The 12,401-nt window shown below is 43.9% G+C and overlaps 1 protein-coding gene across 1 annotated transcript in view; it reads left to right on the top strand.

Moving 5' to 3' along the window:
- LOC147577367 (putative cation-transporting ATPase 13A4) overlaps positions 1 to 3,436 on the top strand; it is a 62,984-nt gene extending 59,548 nt beyond the window's left edge. Inside the window, exon 23 of the mRNA XM_086675009.1 lies at positions 2,773 to 3,436. Coding sequence (XP_086531135.1) covers positions 2,773 to 2,985 — 213 coding nt within the window. The 3' untranslated portion in view covers positions 2,986 to 3,436. The remainder of the gene's footprint in view (positions 1 to 2,772) is intronic.
- Positions 3,437 to 12,401: the final 8,965 nt, after the last annotated feature.

The raw sequence follows: 12,401 nt of genomic DNA, 5'->3' as shown, positions 1-12,401 counted from the left end.
TAGATTGTGTAAACGGCGCTGGCAAGAACTCATCTCAGTATCTACAGTGTCTAAAACCCTGCTTTATTCTAATAGAAGCTGGGTAAAGCTTTGTTCAGTTATTAAATGTTAAGAAGTGACGCTGCTCGCCTCCAGCAGATGGAGAGGATAATTTGACACTCATGAAAGATTAAGTTTCTCCTTTGTTTCTCGAGTCCACTGAGAAATGGAGACCGGCATAGATGTTCAGTGGGGGTTCCCAGCAGCTTTCACACTGAGAAATGATGCTGTGGGGTCCTAGCTCTCACCCTCAGGCTCCTGCATGGCAGTCTTCACTTATTCGAAGTTACCTTCTGCTGTCAGTAGGCATTCAGGAACAAACCAAAGCCATTTGAGTCTGTGGTTGAAGGAAGTTGTAATGGAGAATTACAGACACTAAGATTTCATGCCCTATGAGGTGAGCAGAGTAGATAAAGACCCCAGGCTATCACGGATGCAGCAAGATGTTTTCCTCACATAGCTCTAGGTATATCTGACAGGAGATACTAAAGATTGGTGGCCAGCCTGTGACAAAGATGGTACAGAGAGGTTTCAAGGGACAGGCATGGGGGATGGCTGGCCTTCTGTTGCACAGTTCCAAATATTTCCTGGTCTGCTGAGAGGACTAAGATACTATCCCTAATCTTAGAGCAGTTTTGAATGGGATCTTATCCTCACCTTGCTTTCTCATGATCTAACCTCCAACTGAAAGGCATAGGAGCTAATCTGGATAGCTTTAATTCTTCTCGTTTTTATTACTTATGTGTTTGTGTATATATGTGTGTGTATGTATGTATGTATGTGTGAATTATTTTAGTAGCCAATCTGAAGAGCTTGTGTGGTGAAGTTTTTGTTTGTTTGTTTTATGCTTTTTGTTTTGTTTTATTTTGTTTTAGAAATCATATTTCTTCAAGGGTTTCCTTTTGTTTCTAGTTCTACATTTAATTTATAATGTAGAGTGACAGAACAGGTTACTCCTCGGTCCTTCAGTTTCCCAATCCAGACCAGCAAAGTGAGACAGGCCATTATACTTCTAGAATTGTGATAACACTCAAGGCATGTCTTATAGCACTAAAGTCTCTGTGTGTGTGTCTGTATGTGTGTTTGGTTTTGTTTCATTTTGTTTGTTTGTTTTTTTGTTTAAAACCTGGTAAGATATCCTAGAGGTAAGTTAGACTTTAAGACCAGTAATTGGATACCTATGATCCTGCCCTATTCCAGCTCGATGGAGAACTACTGTTCTCTTTTTAATTAAGAAGGACGAAACAAAAAACAAAAAAGCAACTTGCTGTGGGAAAGTAATCATTTGTGGGGCTGAGTACAAAATGAAAAAGTAGAATAACAAGTCTGGCTAGGTGAGCCCTGAAGTTTACAAGATGCTCTTGAGATGGCTGTGTGGGTCTTTAACAGCCTGCTAACAGATGATCCATTTTTTGAGACAGAAAGATTCAGACTAGCTGTTCTCTATTATTTCCATTGGCAATGGGATTCCGATATCAAAGATGGGTGGAATTTAGGAAAACTACTACCCTGGCAAAGGCCCTTGTAGAATCCCATAGAATTGATTCTTCCAGTCTAGCAAAGATACCACTGATAGACACCAAAATGAGTTCTCATTCTGTGGGACAGCAGGCCTTCTCATATTTTTTGTTTTTCTCAAGATAACTTCTAAGATGGTTAACTTTTATGACTTACGATAAAAATGAAAAAATAACACAATAACCTCTTATACACTCTGTATTATGTTATAACTTGAGACCTGTTTGAGGCTCAGTCTAACTCATGAAATAAAATGGCAGTCCAAAATGTTTCCAAAGAGACATGTCTTCTGTAATCTTAGAAAAATGCATTGTAGTGAAATACTTGTAGATGAAAGAGGCCACAGTGAATAGGGCCACAGTACATAGCTTATTGTCTTATGTATTTATTAAAAAAAAATTTTTTTGATGTTTATTTATTTTTGAAGGAGAGGGAGACAGAGCGTGAGGGAGGAGGGGCAGAGAAAGACAGAGACACAGAATCTGAAGCAAGCTCCAGGCTTCGAGCTGTCAGCACAGAGCTCAAACCCATAAACCACGAGATCATGACCTGAGCCAAAGTAGGAGGCTTAACTGACTAAGCCACCCAGATGCCCCCATAGCTATTTGTTAAGTAAATAATTCATAAAGGTGGTAAAGGGAGGCATCTATACCATGCCCTGCCCTACATTGTAAGGAGAGTTACACAAAGAAGGAATTATTATTTCTAATCACTGAAGCTCAGATAAGGTAACTGATTTGTCCATAGTAGATGTCAGAGCTGGAACTTGAATCCAGATCTGTCCAGGTGTAAGACTGTGGCCCATATTCCAATTTATTGACCTGTATTCGGGACTATGCAGTCATATGGCAGGGCACACCAAAGCCACATCTTTCTATAAGGTAATTCCATGGGGTGGACCGCAGAATTTGAATGATTTTAAATTTAATTTATATATGAGATTCAAAAGGAATTTCATCCTCGAGGCAGACTACTTCAAGCTATGTTTCCAGATTCTTAAAACTGGGAACTCTCTCTTTTCCCAGAAGAGTTCCTTGAGTGGAAAAGCTTGAGAGGCTGAGACCTACCTCATGAAACCACATTGGATTTGTTCGTACAGGCCTCAAGGTTTTTGTCAAGCTGGATCTAAGCAGCTAATGTGGTAGCTCCTCCGTAGGGTCTATGGAGGACCATAGCCAACCTCTGGTTGTAAAGAATAACTCTCTTATTTTGCAGGAGGCCATTATTGAAAACCGAGCCCTGTGGACAACATTCAAAAGGTGTTTTGGCTATCAATCAAAAAGCCAGTATCGGATATGGCAGAGGGCCTTGGCAGATGACCCCAGCTGGCCCCCGCTAAACCAAACGTCCTACTCTGACATGCCAGAGTGTGGCAGGGGGGTGTCTTACAGCAATCCGGTGTTTGAGAGCAATGAGGAACAACTCTGAAGCCAAAGTGATCTCTAAGGTGATAAAGCATAGAAACAATGACAAAAGGGACCAGTTTCAGTAATTTTCAAACAATGGGACTCTTACAAAATCAGCTGGAGTTTTTGGAATAAAAAAACCCATCCAATCACGATCGCAAATTCAAGTTTACCTGATAAAATACTTTCTACAGAGCAGAACACTGCCCCCAGAAGAGTGCCTTCCTCTTGATTCTGAAAGTATTGATGGTGTTGGTGAATCAAGAGTGAGCCAACGATGGCAATCAGCCCAGAGACTGGGAGGCTAAAGGACAAGGAGAATATATAATCTCTTTTCTTAGGTAACATTTTTTAAATGAATTGAGAGAAAGTAGCACTATGTGTAGCCATAGAAATGAAACATGTGAAGGATCACCTTTGAATTCTTATTTTATTGATGGAAAAACAAGTGCATGAGAGCCATTATACCAGTCCTCACTGTCTGGTTTCCTTTCCTGCATAGTACTTTCAGAGTTGAGACATTTTCTTCTGCTTCTGGCCTTCTCCTACATATTTGGAAGGATGGGCTAAGCTCATGCTTCAGTAACAAACAAGTCCCTTGTCTCAGTGGCTTAACGCACAAGAGCTTCTTTCGTGGTCCAGGTGACTCTGTAGACTAGCTCTCCTCAGTGGTGACTGCTTCAATCTGTTGGCTCCACCGGCTGAAAATAAGTACTCCACGTTCACTATGCTGGGAAAGGAAGAGACTGGAGAAGGCACAAAGGCTTTTCACTGCCTCACCCAAAAAGTGGAACGCCTCTCTTCCACTACTCACATCTCATTAATCAAGGGTTTGGCAAAGGAACTGGGAAGTACAGTCTCCTGTGTTTAGGGCTGGTTTCATGGGCACATGACCTGTGCAGTCACCTGGGGCCCCATGCTTAGAAGGGCCCCACATTTAGTTTAATGCTTTGCTGCTGCCATCTCAAAATTCTTAATTTTTGATGCTCTTTGATACATGCTACTTTAGTTTCTCTCCCAGGAACCCGAGCTGGACCAACTACATAATTTGTGGGGCTGAGTACAAAATGGAAATTATTTTTGAGAAAAATTAGTCTTGTACCACAACATTATATGTTATCAATTGATGTAAGTGCTTATGCAATCTACACATTTCTTAAGTTTGAAAAGGCTTCGATTTTCAGGAAACAGAAATTGCCCTTATTTTATCACTATTACAATTTTGTTATCTCGGATTCATTTAGCATAGAAAACATCCAGATTTCTGTTAGCTCAGCAGACAACTCTGAGTTTTAGGAAAACATCCACAGATAGCATTTTAAAGCAAAAGCAAAATTTTCATTACAAACCTCAAATCCTAGGTGAAGGTTCTGGACAGGGGGTGTGTCCCAAGCTGGCTTTTCTCCTTATCAGTAGCATCTGCAAGCATTCCCTTCCCTGGCTGAATTCCGGAGCATGGCTGGATGCTCTGTGGCTGCAGATAATTCTGGAAACACAGTGTTTCTCAGCCATGAAAGTATCTTGTTGCTTCTGGTTTTAAAATAGGGTGTGAAGAATCATGTAAATAGGCTGCAGAATCATTGTCTTCCTTGGTACAGAAAGAAATGTTTCCTTTTACGAAGTTAGCCACAGCAGAGATATGGTAGCTCTGAATGTCTTTTTCTAAAACTCGTAGTTTTCTCATTTTTCAACAGGGCAAGCTGGAGATGGTCTACAACCTAGTCCTGGGCAAGGGCATTCCCACCTAGAAGATCCCCTTACCAGGTGCTGTCACCTCTCCTGTCTCATTTGCATTGCACGATTCACTCAGACTCAGGCAAGGAAAGGCTTATCATCCACTTTTACACGTGACGAAACTGAGATTCAGAGTAAGGAGAGCAGACCCAGACCTCAGACACAGATCTTCTGAGCAAACCTTCTGTTGTTTCCAAATACCTCCTAATTACAAAGCTCCAGCAGGGCTGGGTGTTTGGGGTGATCTCACAGTCAAACAAAGAATAGGTTTCTTATTCTTCAGGTGGAAGGAAGCAACCTTTTGCTAATACCAGGGCCTAATGATCAAATGAATGCCAGGCACCCTGCCAAGCTTGGGCTAGAGGCAGGTTAAAAACAAAACAAAACTAAAACCCATGAGTGTCTGTCTTTCTGAGACTCTGAGTTGCTCTTACCTTGGTCCTAAGTTCCATCCTCAGTGATTCAACAAGACCGGCAGGAAAACAGAGAGGGAAGACTCCATTTCCTCACCAGCCAAACAGCCCTAAAATCTTTGTCAAAAGAGTCTTATTCTGAAGACTGTACTTGAAGTTAACTGTAACTGAGAGGTAGTGAGAAAATGCTTTACTTGAAAAAATGGGGTTGGGGGGTATTGTCAAGGGAAGTGAGAGTTGTTTTCAAATACTTGAAGGGTTCCTGTGGGAGAGAAGGCTCCCACCTGTGCCTGGTGGCACGCTCAGTGTGTAAAGGGCACAGTGGGAATGGCTTCAGGCTGACACGAAGACCACTGCCCCAACAGCTCAAACAGCAGTGGAAGCTGGTGACCCATGAGGTGTGTGCCCCATGACATTGGCAATACAAAGGGATATTCAGAGACCAATTAGAGGTGGAAGTCAACTCTCCAATGGAATTCAATTACCTGCCAGATCCTTTTCAGACTTGATATGCACATGTCTCAATCTTATGCTGTGATGTGAACCATTTACTGTCACTGCCCACATAGAATATCAGCCTGCCTATTGTGGGGAGATGGGCTGGGGAGGACAGGTTTATAGCCCTGTGAGGTCCCACAGTCAAATGGGCTTGACTGCTCTGTACCTTGGAAGGTGGCTTTGGTTGGGGATAAGATTCTAGAAAACAGGTACCCACTGATGGGTCCTGACCACCAAACTGACAGCTGGGACATACTTCTGATGTGTGTGTTTTCATAGAAAGAGCTGCTTGAAAAAAATCAGTAAAGAAAATGTGGGAGAGTGTGCCAAACCTGAGGTCAGAGTACCTGCGCCTGATACGCTTGTCTGACCAGGACTTGGAGGAGAAAAGAACACAGTCATCTGATCCACATCATTTAAAAGGTCCCCTGTATGTTCGCTCCAAGGTACGCAGCTCTGACCCACAGAGAGGAACTCTGGCTCTGGGTTCTTCTCACTAAACACGTAATGATCTGAGAATGGAAATATGTCTGTGCCATCTGCATCCTCTGAGCTCATAGAAGGGTGCGTGTGCACACTTGCAGATGCAATGACTAGAAAAGCAAGTATTTATTCAGAGTCCTGTATTTAGTTTATGCTGTAATAAGTCATTCTGTGCAAAAGAGGCAAGCATAATCTGTTATTCTTGTGTTATAAAATCAACCTTTTTCCCTTTCTGCAGTGGAGTCTTTCACTGTGGCTAATACTCCAGGCATGTGGAATCAAAATCACATCTTTACAAAGTTTTAGACATTTCCTAATGCTGTAGACACCATTGTTCCCCGCTTGGTAACAGGGCACTACCGTCTACAAAAACTTTTGCACTCATTCTCTAGTTTAAGCCTCATGACAATCTAAAGAGGAAGGCAGGGCAAGAATTACTATCCTCCTTCTTTTGATGAGGTACCAGACCCTCCAAAAGTCTCAGTAACTTGTACAAGGGCATGTAGGAGCTGGAGCTGCGTTCAGACGCAGGACTTCTGCCAATGAGTTCTCTGCTCTGTCACTCTCCCATGTTTCTCCTGGATGAAATGTTTGTAGCAGCGAAGAACAAGAAGGCAATCAAGGCAAGGTAACCATCCAGTGGACTGCCGTGACAAGTGTAATTGCTTCCAGAAAGAGATTTTAGTTCTCATAGAAGTTCTCTTGAATTTGATCATCAGTCACAGAAAGGTCAACTCCCATTGCTGAGGAGTAAAATCCAATAACCAGAGCCCTACAGCCTATTTTGTGGGAGCAGATATAGCTCTGGTTTGTGATTTCGGTCTCCAGAAGCAGAAACCTATATCTTTGCTTGAATTTTGCTCGGCCTCCACTTTGTCCAGCATTTTCGAGTCATATGGACTCTGTCTTGGCTTTAGGCTAACCTCCCTTATGCCAGTCGGTAGCTCATTATTGCCAGCACTCGGTAACTCACTCACTCCAGGCATACAGGGACTTTCCCAACTCGATACCTTTGCTCATGCTGCTTTGTCTTTGGGGGCATCGATAATTCTTACTCTCATCCCCACATGCCCAAATCCCACCCATTCTCAAGACCCAGTTAGAATGCCACCTGGTCTGCAAGCCAGAAGGGAGATCTCTTCTGTCTACACACTGCTCGCACTCCTCAAATGTCTCCTTTTGTGTGGCAGGCACCTCTTTTGATCATGCATAATGGTCCTGTGCCATTTTAGATTCCTCCAACTCCCACCCAACTCCACTTTAACTAGAGTGCGAATTCTCTGAGGGTAGGGACCAAGCCTGATTCTTCTCATCTGCCCACTCGGCACCCAGCACAGGGCAGTGGTTGGGGCTCGGCAAGCAGCTGTGGCATGATTGAATAAAAAATATAATCACTAGGACATTTTGTTGATTTATTTTTCCTTCTTTGTCTGTGAACATCTGCTTTCCATGCAGTACAAAGAAGCTGAACTAAAACAATAGGACTATGAATAAAAACACAAAGTGCAAAGTATAGTGATTCCAACATGGAAGCTTCATCAGTCCAGCTGCCCATTTACATGGCAGAGTGCGGAGGTATGCTGTGGAGTTAGATGGGTTAGGCATGTGTTGCAAAGACACTCTCAATGTGTAGGGGACCCAAGGAGTGAATTTGTGTGCAGGGACAAAAGCTCTCTCAGGGATATGCTCAACCCAAGGGGAGGGAAAACTGGGGCAGGGCACTTTGTTTAAAAACCAAGGGACAAGGTTTTGGAGGACAAGGGAAGTTTGAGTACGACTGGGTGTGTATTCTCTCTGTTCTCTGGTTTCACCCTAACTTTCAGAACTTTTGCAAGGACTTGGGAAGCGGTGATGGAGAGAGAGGGGGTGCAGAGAGGTAGAGAGAGAAAGAGAGGAAGAGCTAAACCATCTTGTGTTCTGTGTGTCACAGTGCAATAAAAGGCGGGTGGAGAGAATCCTGACAGTGTCGTGGCTGTGGGAGCACAGATGCATGTTGCTAATGGCTGATCGTATCATGCACAGACACATAGGTAACAGGTAACATGGACAGTCTGAGCATGTCTCCAAATGGCTAAAGGAGATAGAAAGTGCCTGAAGGGGATGAAGAATGGACAAGTGACACAGAGTGGCCATGCGGTCACAGAAGTCTGGGGACCCTGGCAACCAATCTCAGGGTCAGACAAGGCCCACAGAAGCCTCGGGCAGGAGCAGAGATCATCTCAGAGTGGTGACCTGTGGTACCTAGAGCCAAGCCCGGTGGCAGGAGGGGAGAGCATGCTGTGAGTAGGAGCCCTGCAAGCAGCATCACTTGCAGAGGGCTTCTGTGGAAATTCTCAATGACTCAGGAGGGACTTCAGAGTGGTAGGCCATCTGGGATCCAGGTTGTTCCAGGTTTATGTAACCAGAAAACATAACTTATAAAGATAGGAAAGATTCCTCCCCCCTAGGTGAATGCCTATTTAGTGGAAATCCATACAGGAACATGTAGGAGGGATACACTCTGAGAAAGCTCCACAGAGCCCTAAAGCCACTCTGTCCCTGGCCCGCGTAGGGACAGAACAAAGCACAAGAGGAGGTGACTGCACAACTGGCTGGATCCTGTGGTCTGAAAGCTGAGCCAATTCTGTCCTCACCTAACCCAAGGCTAGCCTTGAGAATTTGATGAACTTGACAGTCTTAAGAATCAAGCCACCATCCATGACTAATTGGAAACCGGTTTGATTTGAGGCTAATTTTGTAGGTCTGGATCCTCCCTAAATGGATCCCAGAAACTGATTGGTCTGGGTGCCAAGAGTCGTAGCTGGGAAAGGCCAAATCTTTGTGTATCCACCCACAGCTCAGCCTTGCAGAGTGGGGAAAGTTCACAAGTGTCCCAGAGAAGAGTGGGGTGGCTCCAGCCAGCAGGAGTCTGGGCGTGCACCTGGGGCTGGGGTGAGGGCAGAGCTGGCTTTGTTGGCACAGCAGTCGTGCCAGCTGAAGTCATTGGCTCTTATTCAGAGCTCCATGTCTGACCACATTACCAGTAACCACACAGTACTCGGATAGAGAAAATCAACCTCAAATTTCCTTTTGGGCAATGGCATATGTCAGTTAAGAGTACGAGTTTAGGCGTCACACCCTTCTGAACTCTAATCCAGACTTTCCTGATTTGCGACTTGAGCAAATTAGTCACTGTGTCTACATCTTGACTATTGGCACGTGAATATTATTTACTCCCTTCTTCATAACTGCAGAAGTCAAAGAAAATTAAATGTGGCAATAGTTTCTTTTCCTTCATCTCTAAAACTTTAAGGAGGGTCCTTAAGTCTTGGCCTGGCACATAGTATAGCTCTTCAATGTGTTGTGTGAATCAGTAAAGGAGGATAAGAGAATATGCATAAATGAAGAAGGAACGGACTAACGAACACACAATTCTAGGAATTGAGTGTAATTCTAGTTTAATTAAAACGTAATTATCCATAATTGACTAATTATTTAAAATTATTCTTTTTTATGTAGTCTGCTGATTCTTATTTTATTTATTTATTTATTTATTTGTTGTTATTTTTTAGGTGTCTTTATTTTTGAGAGGGAGAGAGAGAACATGAGCAGGGGAAGGGCAGAGAGAAAGAGAGAGGGAGAGAGAGAATCCCAAGCCGGGTCCACACTGTCAGTACAGAGCCAACTCCAGGGCTGGATCCCATGAAATCATGATCTGAACTAAAGGTGCTTGACCTAAGAAGCTACCCAGGTAGCTGAGCTACCCAGGTGCCCCTGATTGTTATGTAAAATAAGGTAGAGAATGACCTACTTCCAGCTTTGGTTTATAGAATCAGTCACTTGCAATTCAAAAGAGTCAACTTTATTTTTAGACCTCGTTTTGTGTCCTTGTCATCCCAGCATATGACTATGGTGAAGGCTTTTTACAATTGGTCCTTCAAGTCTACTGGATCTTGAAATGAGATGCAAAGACCTGCGCAAGGAAGTCCAAGTTGGGGCATATTTATAGGTAGTGTTTAGTTGGCCTCTTGGCCGTCCCATTATGTGTTAGCTCACTCTATCCAGGAAATAGTTCACAGCAATTTATAGGCTTCCTGTAGAACCTGGTCCCCAAACTTGAGCCGTCGTGAAAATCCCCAAGTTGCTTATTAGGAATAAAGTCCTGGGCCCAACCTCACACGTACTCAGTCGGAATCTCTGAGATGAGTCCAGAGGAGTTGTAGCTTTAGCAAGCTCTCCAGGTGATTCTGATGATGAATCAGGTGTTGGAACTGTGATCCTAAAAGAATAACTTAGATTGTCCCTAAATGTGCTATCTTGCCCTTGTCCCCATAGAGATACATCTACAATATTTTCCTGCCAACTCCAGCAGTGGGGAGAGAACTTTTTTTTTTTTTTTTGGTGTAATTCCTATGGAGATACTGTGTTTATCTCCCTGCATTCTCTACTCCATGTTATAAAAGACTCTGGTGGGAAGAAACCCCACTCACAGACTTCTCTCCCTTGAGATGAGTCCAGTTATCCCTGCTCTTTGTTAAAACTCTAAGTCCTCTGTTCTTTTCTTTTTTTTAATTTTTTTAATGTTTATTTTTGACAGAGAGAGAGACACACACACACACACAGCATGAGTAGGGGAGGGGCAGAGAGAGAGGGAGACACAGAATCCGAAGCAGGCTCCAGGCTCTGAGCTGTCAGCACAGAGTCTGACGTGGGGCTCGAACTCACAGACTGCGAGATCATGACCTGAGCAGAAATTGGACATTCAGCCGACTGAGCCACCCAGGTGCCCTTGATTTTTTTCATTTTTTAATGTTTGTTTATCTTTGAGAGAGAGAGAGAGCAGGAGTGGGGGAGGGACAGAGAGAGAGGGAGACACAGAATCTGAAGCAGGCTCCAGGCTCCAAGCTGTCAGCACAGAGCCTGACTCAGGGCTTGAATCCACAAACTGGGAGATCATGACCTGAGCTGAAGTGGGACGCTTTACCGACTGAGCCACCCAGGCTCCCCCATTCCCCATGTTTGTAATCCTCTGGCCTCATCCAGGCTGTTTTCTTCCCAGGGAAACCTCCTGGATTGACAAATATAATCGAAACTCTGATCTTTGAGCGGAGACAACATCAATTTCAGAAATGCTATTGCCCTTCTGTTCAGCATCCATCACTGGTCTCAGTGGTCATCAGCATTGTCAGTAGCAATGAGGGAGGCAGGAGTGGGGGTTTAGTGTTCACCATGGTAGTGATCTGGCAGCACCGGGGCATTTTTGGCCACTAGTCAGATTCCAGTTGGTGACTTACCTGACAAATACAGTTAACACTTGACAATCATTCTCACTGGCATTTACTGTGCTCAGCTGACAAGCCATGCAACTGGCAGTCGGTGTAGATTTGTTCTTGTGACCAGTCATCAGGAAAGCCCTCCCAAATATTAAATTACACAGACATTCTGTTCTTATGCAGCTACTAAATACACAGAGTACCCTGGGCAATGTGGCATAAGTTTTGGCAAGCTTAAGTTCCTTGACAATAGTCAATCCATTTCCAGCAGCATAAAATAAGTTACGACTTCTCTTGGAAAGTTTTTATTAAAACCTTAGGCAGAAAAAATGGTAAAACTAAACTCAGGTGTTTTATGGAAAATTTTACAGCAGGGAGAGAAGAAATTGGAGGCCTTGAGGTGAGGTTGCTGGGTAAAAGCCAGGTGAGAGCATGGGAAGGTGAAATCTGTTTATATAGCCGGTGGTTTCCTTCCCCCCAATAGAAATGGGTTGATGGTACCTACGTAGATTCAGGGGATACAAATATCAGGAAGCCTTAGTTCTTTCCTGAAGTTGGGTTCCCAGAAACAGACGCTGGGACGGGGATTTATGTGCAAATATTTTATTAAGGAACTGTTCCAGGAGAAACTGGTAAAGTAGTGGAAGAAGAGACAAGTAAGAATGTGATTTTTGGCAAAGTGTTAACCTCAACCTGATGCTGCCAGGGAGCTTGGGAGTGCAAACTTCACCTCAGTGTCCTAACTCTTGGCAAGGGAGAAAAGGCTCAGACTCAGCCTTCACCATTGGCTCAGGACTGCTTGGGGAGAGTGGGGGCGGGGAGTAAATTCCAGGCACTTTGGGGTCTTTGCTGGGACAGGCAAAAGGGCTCAAAGGCAATCCTCTGCAGAGAATGGCCAATGCAGGTCATTAGAAGAACATGCAAACACCTGTTGAGGCTTCAAAGGCATCCACAGGGATTTAAGCAGACCACAAATAGTATCTGCTCTAGTTCTGTTTTCCACTCTGCCAATGACCATCCTAAAGGAAAAACTCTGTACGCATCTGCCCAGTCTGAAA

Source organism: Puma concolor, chromosome C2 (assembly GCF_028749965.1).
Source record: "Puma concolor isolate L17-30 chromosome C2, mPumCon1.1.hap2, whole genome shotgun sequence".
Taxonomy (NCBI): Eukaryota; Metazoa; Chordata; class Mammalia; order Carnivora; family Felidae; genus Puma; species Puma concolor.
This window is presented reverse-complemented; position numbering and strand designations above follow the sequence as displayed.